The following is a 13202-nucleotide window of genomic DNA, read 5'->3' as shown; positions in this document are numbered from 1 at the left end:
ACGCGCTTGTCATTCCCCTCCCCCCTTTCCACCTTCAACGCCGAAATCCCATCCTACCCTTTCCACACCTCCCATCTCCAAAAAAATAAAATCACAAATCATAAATCCCACATCAACCCCCTCCCCTCCCCATTACACACTCTCCACCGCCAGCCCCCCCAAAATCCCCAACACCTCCTCCCTCCACCGTCCCTTCCCTTCACTAACCCTCTCCACCTCCGCCACCGCCTCCTTCCCCAACTCCTTCAGCACCTCGCGACAATACGCAAAGCTCCCTTTCCCCTCCATATACGCGACCGCATACCTCTTGACCTCCTCATCCGTGCTCTTCTGCCTCAGGATGTTGAGGAGCACGAGCGAGGGGTCCGCGCGGATGGCGTGGATGATGGGGAAGGAGAATTTGCCTTCGGTGAGGTCTTCGCACATGCCTTTGTTGGTGGAGTAGGTGGGGGAGAGGAGGTTGGCGTAGTCGTCGCGGATTTGGTAGAGGGTGCCTATTAGGGAGGCTAGGGGGGCAAAGTCGCTGCGGTGTGGTGTTAGTGGGGGGGTGTCTTGACGGTAAGAAGGAGGGGGGGAGATGGGTTGATGGGAGGACTCACGTAGTTGATGCGCTCTCGGCTTGCATCAAGCGCACGGCGAGCCGGAATAGCCCGCCTGTCTTGTTGCGCACCATCTCAAGGTAATCAGCCTCAGTAGGCACGGTGAGGGTGTCACGCCAGTATAGATCCATGCCCTGCCCACGGTGCAGATTAATCAACTCCTCGCTATATATGCGCACCGCCTCGCCCCTGGGCTTGGTATTTCCCCCCTCTTTATCCCTCAGCTCGTCCAGTTTGAACAGCTCCTGTAGTGCGAGGAAGTATACGTAGTTCGCTGAGTTGATCGTCTGCGCTGTGCCGAAGATGGAGTGTGCGACTGGTAGGCCGCGGCGTAGGAGCGAGCTGTCTTCGACGTCGTCGACGAGGAGGGAGGCTGTGTGGAGCATGCCGACTACTTTTGTAATGATTGCGAGGGCGGGTGCGGGGACGTGAAGCCATGCGTCAAAAGCACCGATCAGGCGCGAGCGGATATCTTTCCCGGGGTGGGAGTCGAGGTAGTCGTATGGGCCTGTGAGGATTGTTTCTTTCGCCTCAGACCACGGCGTCGGCCCAGTGGAGGGGTGGGTTGTTGTGGTTGTGGGGGGTGAGTTCGACGCCACCTGGTCGATGACGGCGGGAGATACGGAGGCAGCGAGGCTAGAGTGTCGAGAAGAGAGCCATGATGATTCGGGGAGCGGTGGGACGACGGGCTTTTGTGTCTGGGAAGGCCCGTTTGTTGAGGAGGTGCGGGGTGGTATGGCGCCTGGAGAGGCGAGGTGCGCGGGGCGCGTCGGAGGGGATGGGGTCTTGTGCGCCATCTTTGGCGGGTATGGAGTTCGTGGAGAGGTTATTGGAGAGGTTATGGGTGAGAAGAGGCCGAAGGTGCGGCGGTTTGGTCGGCGTATAGGGGAGGAGAGGAAGGCGGGGGATGTTGGTGAGCTGGGCATTCGTTGTCAGTCCTGCTGAGGCAGATGCGCGAGTTGAGGAGTAGTAAGTTAATAGGATTAAAAAATGGAACAGTACATATTATTGTCGATGTGTATATTTGAAAGTAGATGTTGGTTGACGAAGATGTCATGCGTCGGGGTATATTAAAGAGGTTGCCTGGATGAGGCTGTCGGCCTCAGTCGCACATGCGTTTGAGCCCGCGCACAGAGTCGTGAATCCTGCGTCATGAATATTATAAGCTTCATCTCCAGAAAAATGCGCCAACTGTCGTGTCAGAATTACGTACCGTATATGCGCTGGTCTGCGTAAATGTTCGTAAATGTCGAAGAAATCCTATAGCGGGGAATGTTCTGGAGCCGTGTTTAGCTGTGATAGCTTCGTATGTGGCATCTCAGCGAGGCACCAGGCTGAAGCTACCAGCTGCAACACACCGACGCTAAGCCCTCCGCAATAATTCTGCCAATTCACTCCGCCCTGCTGCCCTGCCAACCGCCGAAATTGTCTCCGAGATGTCTCGCTCATGCGACAAGGCAGCTTCAGATACAGATTCTCACTCATTCTCATCAACCCAATCTATCTCCATCACACAACTCAGAGTTTTTACTCTCTTCAATTCATTATTCTGTATTATCATTTGCGGATGCCCTTATTATTCTGATTGGATCACTGGGGAGACCACTGCGTAGCCGTTATCAACCAAACACACAGGACTCTCAGAACCACCCATCACACCCTCAGTAGCACAACACAACTTTGCAACACCTCCCACCCAGGACGGGAAATCCACCCTCCCCTTCCTCAAAATGGAAGCCCTACTCTCCCTCTCCTTCGACAACCTCTCCTCCTACGACGCCTCCAAGATCCGCAAAGGCATGCGCCAAGTCGAAGGTCTACTCGCCCAGATCTGCCTCTCAAAACACAAGCCGAACAAACGGCACTCACTCCTCGTACCAGCCGACAACCCTCCTCCATCACCGCGTAAAGAACTCGCCGATCTGCCTGATGATCCTGCTTTCCGCGAATTCTTCAAGCTGCAAGATGGCTTCGAATGGAACGTCGCTCTGCGCCTTGTTAACTGCCTCGATCGCCTGCTAGGGAAGAGCAACGATGGCCAGAACGATCTGCTTATTCTCGCCTGTCTCGACTTGATACAAGGGATATTATTACTTCATCCTTCGTCGAGGTCGCTGTTCTCAAGAGAGCTATATATGAACGTTCGTCTCTCTAACCAACCACTCTTATTTACGGGCCTTACTAACAGTCCTCTTACAGCACCTTCTCGACCTCCTCGAACCCATAAACTGCCCGGCTATCCAATCCGCAACACTCCTCACCCTCGTCGTGGTCCTCCTCGATACCCCAGCCAACACACGCACCTTCGAAGCGCTCGACGGCCTCCTCACTGTCACTTCGCTCTTCAAGTCCCGCTCCACCCCGCGCGACGTCAAGGCCAAGCTCGTCGAGTTCCTATACTTCTACCTCCTCCCCGAGTCACCCAGCATTCCCTCCGCCGGTGCCCGCGACTCCGTACCAGCCATGCTCCAGCGCAGCCCGAGTAAACTCGCCGGCGCTTTCGGGCGCGAGATGAAAGGAAGGGGCGAGCCAGCGGCAGAAGTTACAAGGAGTCCGATTGAGAAGCAGGCACTTGTGAGCCGGCACCTAAGCAGTGTGGAGGATCTGGTCGAGGATCTGCGTGATAGCGCGCCATTTGGGGGGATCTTTTCTTGAGCTCCATGCTCCACCTTTTGTGTTTTGGATACTTTGTAAGCGATAGCTGGGCTTCGTTGGTGCTGGCGTTTTGTCTTTGTCTTGTTTTTAATCTGGTTGCGGATCTTCGGAGTTTTAGTAGAGGCACGGCGTTGCATAGCGGGTTGGGCACAGGTGCGCATTAGGTTTTTTGTGCTCGCTTTCGTTTCGAGGGGAAAGCGCGCATACCCCATGGTCAGAGTCAGGGACTCGTTGTAATATATTATCTCATCCGTAGCAAAATACCGATTCCGTGATATCTTATACCAAAACTCCAAAATATGCACTTTAATATCACCCACCCTCACTCCAACTCAACATGCTCATTTACCGTCTTCGCCCCATGCTTCCAGTACTCGTGCTGCGTACTAGGTCCCGGGCTCACAGGCGTCCGTCGTCCCAACGCCTCTCCAATCTCAACCGCAGGCTGGATATCCCCCGGCTGATTCGGACTCACCGGCACCGCACCACTTCTCGCCGCCCCTGCCCCCTCCGCTCCCGTAAACGGCCCAATCCCCGCCGTTGGCCCAAAGTAATCCTCCGTCCCTCTCCCCGCCATGTCCGGCGCCCCAGGCGTACTCCCTTGCTGCATCGAGACCACCGTTTCCGTCCCTCCATGCGCACTCCCCCATGGCCCGCTCCCGCGCCCACTTCCCCGCGGTGCACTCCCACCTGCCTGTCGGCGCCTTGAGATCCACCACCACACCGCCGCCCCGATCACCAGTAACGCCCCAATCGCTACACCCGCGCCTATTCCCGCTTTCGCGCCGCTACTCAGGCCGCCCCCGCCGCGAGGTTTCTCGATTACGTTGTTCCCTGAAGTACCTCCTATGCGCCGCTCGGTAGGGGCCGCGGAGCCGGTGGCGCAGTAGCCTGTGGACTCCAGCATGGTGCAGTGGGCTGCGGAGTTGCAGCAGCCGCCGACGTCGTCGGTGCAGGGGATATCGGAGGTGGGGCAGGAGGGGACGGAGCTGCTGGTTGTGCTAGAGGTGGTGGGAATGCTTTTATAGCAGGCGTTGGAGAGGCAGCTATAGCCTAGGGAGCAGCATCCGCCGCCGAGGGACTCGGGACATTGGTATGCGGAAGCGGCGGAGCAAGGGCGCGGACAGCAGGCTGGGAAGACAGTAATGTTGGGGTTCGGGGGGGAGGTTATGGAGGAGCCAGATGAGACGCTGCGAGTGGGAGAGGTGGTGGCAGCGGTGATGGTGGAGGTGGTGTGGCAGTAGAAAAATGCGGTATCTGTGCATATATTCACCGACGCGCAGTTATTCCCGATAGCGCAGCAACTAGAATTGAAGTTGTTATCGACGAAGCAGAACTCGGTGTCGAGGCAGCAGTCATTTGGGAAGCCCGTATCATCGCCTGTGATCGTCAGTTCTCGCCCTATGTAGCTAGAGGACTCGGCGACTCGGCTCACATCGGTGGGAATTTGGCTTCGGGCATACGACGATGTCCTGCCGCTCTCTGAGCTGCTGTGGCGGGGAGCCAAGGAAATGTCGCGGACTGAGGCCAATGTCGATGTTGGGGATTGCGACAAAACGTCGCCCCATGGCGGCAGCTTCCGGCATTGTGTATAATCTTAGAGACACGCCAACAGAGTATGTATAGGTAGCAGATTTTAGATATCCAGGGACGAGCAGCCTCAGCCTTGTCGCGGTGGATAAATTCAAAGGACAGCGAAAGCGACTGGCTCGACAGATGTCTTTGTCGTTTCTTTGATGCAAGGAGGATGCGCGCTCAATGCGTCATAAACTTGTATGCATTCCAACCACATACATGTACGATGGTTGGAAATGAGGATGAAGAAATGCCCACAAAGGAAAGAGAAACACTTAGCCGGCGACTTACTAGATACATAGCTGGGCGATGCGGCTGTCAGCTACGATTTCTGTGTATGCGGTGTAAAGTAGAATAAAATGAACATGGTGGGGGAGATACACATACAACACTCCACGTATACGTATCCGTACAAGTACAGATTGATATGCAGGTTGGTGCGCATAATACAAGGATAACCACAAAACCACCAATAACAGACAACATAAACTGCGCCATGTCGGCCGAACTTCCTCTTGGAATAAAACGCGTTGCAGCCACAATCCATCGGCAAGTCAGCCACGGCTAGAAGTTCGCGAGCATGCTGACAACGGCGACGCCGATTAAAAAATCGTCTGACTATTGATAGAAAAGTGTTATCTGCTGTATATAGTGTTCCTTCGGGCATCCTTCCGCCCTTGCTTATAAGCCCATAAGCCAATGCGTGCTGGGTATCCCAACCACCTGTACGCCGCCCCCAAACGAAATGTGCCTAACTGTATAGGAGAATAATAGTATGTAATAATGCCGTGGCACCCCCCTGGCCCTGTACCACCATCTTCGTTCCCCCGTCCATTACTCTCCAAGTACCTCTAGAAGCGATTCCCAATCCACGCGGTCTGGAATAACTCTACTAGGCGCCTTCTCAGTCTTCCGAAATCCCGGAATAGGACCAACCTGGTTGATCCCCGGTGACCTCCCCATAAATATTCGTAGCGGGTCTCTGTTTGGGTCAGCAGCTGGTGTGCTCGGCGTCCGGTCTGTTCCTATCCTCAAAGAGGGCGGCGGGACATCGACTACGGATGCGGCAGGGCTGGATGCATTGGATGAAGGCGACATACCCCAACGGCCGAATATCCAGCCTCCGAGTTTCTGAACGCTTGTGACGGCCTCGTCTGCAGAAACTGTAGATTTAATAGACAATGGACGCTCAGCAATGCCGATTGAAGATCGTAGAAGAGAACTGCTGCTGTAATTCTGCTTCGATATCGTCGGCCTAGGTGTATCGGCAGGAGTAAAGATGGGTTCCGTGGAGACAAACGAAGTGCTCACGCTGCTAGTATCCTGCCGCGAGGGTGTCCGGAGTAAGGCGCGTGAGTTGCTGATTGTTAACTGTGAAGGACGGGACTTGAGAGTGTGTATGTCGATCCCAGAAACAGAAATTATCGATTCATGGGACGTAGACCGACGGAGTTTATGTGTTGAGTGGTGGGAGGCATAGGGGTCAAACCCGTTGGAGGCTTGTCCAGAGTTTAGATCAAAGTTGGAGTCATCCTGTGAGATGCGACGGGTCTTTGGCCGTTCCACTAGTCCAGAGATATGCGAGATATCATTATCTTCTTCCTCGTGAATAGTACCTGTCTCAAACATTTGTGCTTTAAAGCTATGCATGGAGAAATCCGAGGGACGTCTTCGGTGCATTGGCTTAATGCAAGGCGAGAGCGGATCATTACTTGACCCCGGAGATGTAGGCCGTGAGTAATCCGTATTCTGGTCGACAGACATTCGATCGAAAAGAAACGAGTTCCGGTAATTCGACGTTGGAGAGCTGGGTTCCGTAGATGCGAATTCAGATTGGGTGGACCATCGATTAGCAGTCCTCGGACTGGGAACTGTGCTTGAGGTTTGAGACAAGATCGTTGCGGCGATTGACGACTGGCTCTGACGTGTGTTATGGCCCCTTGAGTTGAGTCTTGTAGGCGTGGTGATGGAGACATTACGTTTCCTTTTCGGAACGGCACGCCGACTATCTTCCTTCTTTGCCGGAGCGTGATAGTGATGATGGACGTGGAGTTCTTGCGAGAGTGATAGCGGTTCTCTGACGGAGAGTTCTGAAGCCAGTGTCACTGGGACAGTGTTTTCACCAGTAGCGCCATCTCGAACAGGTTGGTGAGCCATGAGCTGATCTCGCAGCTTCTGGACTTCGTCATTAGAGCTCGTCAACATGTCGCGCAGCTCTACAATGCCCATTTGCAAGTTGACATTGTCTTGCAAGATGTCCTTTACGAAATGCGATACTACATTAGTACCCTCTTTTCCCTGCCCAGCGTTTGACACCGCCACTTTTCCGTTGCTCGCATCTTGGATTGCTTTGTCGACCAGCTTCTGCCTCTCCATCCGACGGAATACTTCCTCATGGCGCGCTTTCTCCTCAGTTGACTCCCTCTCGATCCTCTCCAACTGATCCTGCACTTCTCCCAATCTCCTTTCTGCCTCTCTCCACCTCCTTACCGCAGTCCTCGATTCCGCCTCCGTCAGCACAACTGTCCCTCTCAAATCATCCTGCTCCTTCTCTAACTCCGCAAGCTGTGCTTCAAGATCATGGGTTCTACTTGCCAAAGAATCTAACCTCTTCATCTCCAGGAGTGTCCCTTGTAGCGTCGCCTCGAGGTTCCCAGCACGACTTTCCGATTCGGCGATCGCACCGTTCAATTGCTCCAAGTGGTTCAGTAAATCGCGATTCTCCTGCACCGTTCGCGCATTCTCAGCTTCGAGGTTTCGCTTATCGGTTTCGAGGGATTCGATGCGCAAGCTCATCTGGCGACGCGACTCTTCCGCCTCGACGATATAGGCTTCATGGCGCACGAGAAGGGCCTGTAGAGAGAAAAGAAGCGAGTTAGTTATTTCTCCTTTCCGAAAACTGATGTCTCCCATCATGATATCTAGTATGCAGGCTGGTATGCAGGTTACCCGTCGTCTGCATAGAAGCTCGACTAGTGGGTTTAGGACTCGCTTTATAGACTCGAACACAGGGGACCCGACAGAATAAAGGACTCTACATACCTGACCCAGCTGTGCTGCTGTCCTCACATCCTTCTCCAGTCCGTCCAAAGCCTCGTTGTTATGTCTCAGGTATGCGCAGCTGTCTCTTCCACAACAGCACTCTGTTTCGCGCTCCACAGGCGTCGTTGGTGTGACTGGAATGCTCAACGGGAGGTCGCAAAACTGGCCATCCGCATCCGGCGGGTCACCAAGCTGTGGATCCGCGGCAACGGACATGATTTCGAGGGCTCAAGGTGGTGGATGGACGGTCGGAATCCTCATTCTCGCGATAGTCATGAAGGAAGGTTGGTGTTGATGGGGAGACGATGGAGCTCGCTCTCCTGAAGGCAGCCCCACGCGATGGTTAAGGTTGAAAGTGGGCTGTTTGTCATTAACGCGGTCCCGCAGATCTTAGTTACCAGCCACCTCGGACAAACAATGACGCATGTACTCCGTCGGGAAGCCACACCCAATCATTTGCGCTCGACTAAGTGATTATTGAAACTGCGAAACGATAGAAGATACAGTAAACAAGCCGGAAGATAGTCGTGAGGCGAGGTATATGATGTTGTTGTAATTTAAATATTTTACTACTCCAGCTGAACATAAAATAGACCTGTAATGACTTTGACATTGGAGGATTCAAGACAAGCTCATCGTCCAGTATAACTTATCATAATGCAGTGCTTTGAAGCCATGAACGGCCTCATATCCGTGCAGAAGCTCTGGCCACATTTATTTCAGTTGAAACTCGCAGTTAAGGCCAAAATTAATGGGCCCTGTCTATGAAATTATGTACCTGCCAAAACAATGAATTGTTTGTCTAGCAACCCACGTTGCTGCTGCATGACTCTGCGGAAACCCATGTCTGAGAAGCAAACTACTGGATTATCTTGTGGAAGTTGCTGTGAAACATACTGTATGAACCACCACCGTTCCCGTCGAAGACCCCGTTGCCAGGAAGAAACCACGTTGTCACCATGAATATTAAGGGTCGAAAGTATCACAGACAACAAATACATTTCTCCAATGCATCCCGATATTTGTAAACAAAAAAAAAATCACGGTGATAACTACAAACGGCCAGCTTCCATGTAGTCTGATATATAGAACAATTTTAAAAGACCCTAAGTATATTAGCACTCGCACACGGTAAAGAATTATAATACTATTATGGAGATTTCTGTATTATTTTATTAGTCTGCGAGAGCCTTTTGCCCTATCCTAACGAGATCCTCATAAAGCAGCGTGTCACTATCAAACCCTTCCACTACTTGCTGTAGCAACGCCGCCGCTAGGTCACTAACTTCCACTCTCGGCATATTAATCATATAGCAACCAACCGTTTGCAAGCCCCTTACTATCCTCCCCGTCTCTCCATCAACCAGCCCGGGTTTAACCACACATGCCTCCACATCGCTCCCAGAGTCCTTGGCATAATTGAGGACACGAGTTTCAACCTCACCCTATAGACTCTTAGTACAGAACAGCAGCTGAGCTGTGAAGCTCAGGAGAAAAGAGGATAGAGGCCTTACGCGAAGTAAGAGGTAGTCTCTCATCAGCCAAGGAGCCCTGGTAGGGTCTCGCTCGGATTTGGCGCCACTGGTATAGATAAAGCGGAATTGCTTGCTCGTAGAGAGCTCAGATATGGTATCCAGTCCTGTCATGGTATATTCGAGGCAGATCTCACGCGCCTTCTCTTGAGTCACCGATCTAGCACGGGTAATCGTGACGGAAACAAGCCTATTATAGGTTAGTTAGTAAGGAAATAATAGCAGGAGTTGGCCGACTCGTCCAAAAATACTCTAATATTCAAAAAAACACTATTTGTTTGAGAAATATAGTGAACATAGTCTGGAAAAAGGTACCTGTAGATGTGTAGGGAGGGAGGGCAATCTACACATACCAAATGCAAGCATCGGCTCCAGCTAGCTCTTGTTTGACGTCGTCGGTATAGTTCATGAAATCTTCGCAGACAACGGACTTGAGCTTCGTTGTATCCATTCCGGGATCGGCATTATGCGGCGTGGGAGTAGGGCGACGAGCGAGGCCGACGACCGATGTGATAGCAGGATGAGAAAGGGCTTGGCGGACGATCTCAGTGCCGACAAAGCCAGTCGAGCCGGCGACGATGAGCTTCATGATTTATATCAACAAGATTGCACAGTCGGCAATAATAGTCACAGAGACAAGAAAAATTAAATCTATAGAAAGAGCCCAATGAACACTTATAATAAAAATGATGATAACTATTCTTGTAACAAGCCAGATATTGTACGGGGCCTCGGGGAAAGAATCGCTCCGACTTATAAGCACGGCACCACCGCCCACACCGCATTGTCTCCTATGAGGCAGAAGGTCGATGACGAAGTTGTTTAGTCGTCAACACTTGGCTACCTACTGCCTTCACACGATTTAATAATGTGGTGCTTCTTGACGAGTTCAACGCGGCTAAACCAATGAGCATACGCTGCCGGAGGAGTTGTTTGCCTTGTACATTTTCGTTTGAGTCTTGTTAGTGTCCACAACTGTTCGGGGTTGGCAAGGTATCCGCTCATTTGTTCAGCCCCAGGCAAGATGGACGAGGCACTGTGGAATATTCTCTCATTTCTGTCCGCAAGAGCTAGAGATCAACTCAACTCGCAAAAGTCATTGCCATATTACTTCCCATAAACCCCAATCCTAACACACCACTTACAAAGCAGGAACCTCAATCGTCAAGATATCCAGCCCCCCCTCCAACTCCTTCTTCCCCGGCAACATCCCCCTCCTCATCAACTCACTCGCATGCGACACCACCGGATCCTTCCCCATAGTAACCACCGCCACCACCTCCTCCCCCTTCGTATAAAACACCGCAAACTTATACTCCTCCAGCGACCCCTGCACCACGCTCCCATCATACCCAGTCACCGTGTTCCCGCAGTACCGCAACTGCGCCCCGAGCGCTGACCAGAAAATGGGGATGAATGGCTTGCGCGCCACTGTTGGGGAGACGATGTGTGCGGCGGCTGCGCGGCCGGAGTTCTGCGCTACGTTCCAGTGCTCGATGCGGACCGGGGCGCCGTTGCCGCCGGGGCCGTGGTAAGGGTACGTCGCGATGTCGCCGACGGCGTAGACACCATCGACGCCCTGGACGAGGAAGTCCCCGTCGACAGTTAGGGAGCCATCTTTGGCGAGTTGCACGGACTTGTTGCCCCTAAGATATTCGGTTGCAGGCGCGACTCCGACGCCGAGGATGACGAGGTCGGCGTCGAGTTTGGTGCCGTCTTTGAGTTGGATGGCGCCGACCTTGGAGGGGTCAGAGGCGGAGGGCAGGGCTTTGTCGACGCCGGCGTTCATGTGGAACTTAACGCCGATTGCCTCGAGTTGTTTCTGTAGGTAGGAGCCGACTTGCTCGCCCATGACGCGCTCGAGGGGAACCTTCTCCATACCCACCACCGAGACGGTGTTGTCCTTAGATGTGGCTTTGGCAACTTCCATGCCGATGAAAGAGCTGCCGATGACAACAATCTTCTTGTTCTTCTCGCCAATAGCGGCCAGGATGTCTTTGACATTATGGATGTTTCGTAGCACGAAGATGTTTCCGAGCTCCTTGAAGCCTGGTAGTGGGAGCTGGCGAGGGGTTCCACCAGTTGCGAGCACCAGCTTGGTGTAGGGATACACGCTCGAAGATCTCGTGTGCACTTTCTTAGTGAGGAAATCAACCTCGGTCACCTCATCAGTGACAGTGGTGATCCCCGCCTCGTCAAACCATGGCTGGTCTCTCAGTCCAATCTTGACCGGGTCGGCAATCAGAGCCTTAGACAGCTTCGTCCTGTCTATTGGCAGGTATCCCTCATTGCTGATCAAAGTGATGGAGCCCTTATAACCCTGTTCGCGAAGCGCCTCAACAGTACCAATGGCCCCCGACCCGCCTCCCACAACAACGATGTTCTCAGGCTTCACAGCAGAGCATTTGATATTTGGCTTTCTCCTGCTTCCCTTGATCTTGTCCTGCGCACCTGTGACATAGACACCGCCATCCTTCTCGACGAGCCCGAAGACGGGGAGGTTATCAAGGGCTGGGGCGTTCTCAATATCACCCGTCGTTGCGTTGAAGCAAGCTACAATATCATTAGTGAGCTGTCCCCGTCGCAGTTACAGTATTGAAATGTCGGTATAACTCACCTCCATGCCATGGGCAGGTAATTCTGCCATCTCCAGTCAAAACTCCCTTGACAAGCGGGGCACCTGGTTCATGTGTGAGCAACAGAAGCAACTCGTAAACACAGCACCAAACTCACCATAATGAGTGCATCTAGCACCGACAGCAGTAGTCTTCCCCCCAACATTCAGCAACAAGACCTTCCCATCCTCAACCCCATCCACCTCAACCTGCCTCTTCTCCCCCGGCTTCAAATCAAGCGCCGCAAGGTTCTTAATCTTGAATTCCGTCGCCATAGCTCTCGTCTGCGCTGTAACTGCGAAAATCGGATTTTTAAATGCTCTCGGAGCCTGTCGAACAATCTGTCGCAGACTACTGTTATATAGAAGCTTTGAGGAGATCATCTACTCATGGGATTTGTAATTATGTTTCGTCTGGCGCAGGGAGGGCTATGTTGATTGGGAGGGTGGAGAGGTCGTGGTCATTAACTATTGGGCCCTGTTTATTGGCTGCGGGGTAGCTGTGCGGCAGCTAGCACATGTCGTCATACTCTAATTGAGGGACGGCTTACTGAAGCGCCGACTATCCGTGGTCTTGGCACCGGCAGTCGACAGGAGTTTATCATCAACATCAAACACATCGAGGTCGGAGCGACTTTCGTACTGCTGAAACTGGATGTGATAAGTAAGCAATTATAGCTTTTTTAGCGACTTTAATTCTAGGCCCGTGATGGGTCTACAACTCGGGTAACTGTCTTCCGGCCAATACCCAAACACACATCCCCCTCATTAGTGGAAAGCTCGGTCATCGTCGGACTGGTTATAAACGTCAAATCACATAGCCCAGCAGCTCAGCCTCTTCACAACGTCACCCAAGCAATTCATCAACAGAACAAATGGCCATAAGCCTAGACCACAGTGAAGCAAAATCATAGTAAGAAGCGGGTGTCTTAGTCCCGTGTCGTATGTTCATTTGACTCGTACAAAGACTTTAAAGTGTGTATCCTCATCTACACCATACATCAACCCCCACCCACCCAGTTCCAGAAGAACGCACTCAAACACCCACTTTCCAGCGCTCCTCCATGAAATGCCCAAGTCCCAGTTCCGGCCCTAATACCCACCCAACCACCCACCCATTATTAACAAAAATCGCACAAGAGCCCGATATGCAAAGCCCCGATAAGTAGAGCCCCCTGGGTCGAG

At 52.6% G+C, this 13202-nt stretch overlaps 6 protein-coding genes across 6 annotated transcripts; 1 reads left to right on the top strand and 5 right to left on the bottom strand.

Annotated features, from left to right (window-relative positions):
• Positions 1–132: 132 nt before the first annotated feature.
• Positions 133–1968, bottom strand: BTS1 (terpene cyclase; the record flags this gene model as incomplete). The annotated part of the gene is made up of 4 exons (XM_018279386.2): positions 1813–1968; positions 1602–1744; positions 600–1517; positions 133–523 (listed from the first exon to the last, which is right to left on the bottom strand). Exons 3-4 carry the CDS (start codon positions 1394–1396, stop codon positions 133–135), a joined length of 1188 nt encoding a protein of 395 aa, XP_018125979.1. The 5' UTR covers positions 1397–1517; positions 1602–1744; positions 1813–1968.
• A 95-nt stretch (positions 1969–2063) lies between these two features.
• On the top strand, positions 2064–3528 carry VE01_09978 (uncharacterized protein). Its single transcript, XM_018279385.2, has 2 exons — positions 2064–2740; positions 2799–3528. The coding sequence occupies exons 1-2, from the start codon at positions 2330–2332 to the stop codon at positions 3252–3254; spliced, it is 867 nt and encodes a 288-aa protein (XP_018125978.1). The 5' UTR covers positions 2064–2329; the 3' UTR covers positions 3255–3528.
• Positions 3529–3576: 48 nt separating this feature from the next.
• VE01_09977 (uncharacterized protein) lies at positions 3577–4840 on the bottom strand (the record flags this gene model as incomplete). The annotated part of the gene is made up of 2 exons (XM_018279384.1): positions 3577–4634; positions 4690–4840. 2 exons carry the CDS (start codon positions 4838–4840, stop codon positions 3577–3579), a joined length of 1209 nt encoding a protein of 402 aa, XP_018125975.1.
• An 823-nt stretch (positions 4841–5663) lies between these two features.
• Positions 5664–8087, bottom strand: VE01_09976 (uncharacterized protein; the record flags this gene model as incomplete). Its single annotated transcript, XM_018279383.1, has 2 exons — positions 5664–7682; positions 7872–8087. 2 exons carry the CDS (start codon positions 8085–8087, stop codon positions 5664–5666), a joined length of 2235 nt encoding a protein of 744 aa, XP_018125974.1.
• Positions 8088–9000: 913 nt separating this feature from the next.
• On the bottom strand, positions 9001–10049 carry VE01_09975 (uncharacterized protein). The gene is made up of 3 exons (XM_018279382.2): positions 9757–10049; positions 9386–9593; positions 9001–9316 (listed from the first exon to the last, which is right to left on the bottom strand). Exons 1-3 carry the CDS (start codon positions 9990–9992, stop codon positions 9047–9049), a joined length of 714 nt encoding a protein of 237 aa, XP_018125977.1. The 5' UTR covers positions 9993–10049; the 3' UTR covers positions 9001–9046.
• A 16-nt stretch (positions 10050–10065) lies between these two features.
• VE01_09974 (uncharacterized protein) lies at positions 10066–12626 on the bottom strand. The gene is made up of 3 exons (XM_018279381.2): positions 12137–12626; positions 12021–12083; positions 10066–11956 (listed from the first exon to the last, which is right to left on the bottom strand). The coding sequence occupies exons 1-3, from the start codon at positions 12399–12401 to the stop codon at positions 10545–10547; spliced, it is 1740 nt and encodes a 579-aa protein (XP_018125976.2). The 5' UTR covers positions 12402–12626; the 3' UTR covers positions 10066–10544.
• Positions 12627–13202: the final 576 nt, after the last annotated feature.

The sequence above is a fragment of the Pseudogymnoascus verrucosus genome (genome assembly GCF_001662655.1).
Source record: "Pseudogymnoascus verrucosus strain UAMH 10579 unplaced genomic scaffold scaffold_66, whole genome shotgun sequence".
Classification (NCBI taxonomy): Eukaryota; Fungi; Ascomycota; class Leotiomycetes; order Thelebolales; family Thelebolaceae; genus Pseudogymnoascus; species Pseudogymnoascus verrucosus.
The sequence above is the reverse complement of the archived record's forward strand: the minus strand, read 5'-3'. Positions and strand labels throughout refer to the sequence as shown.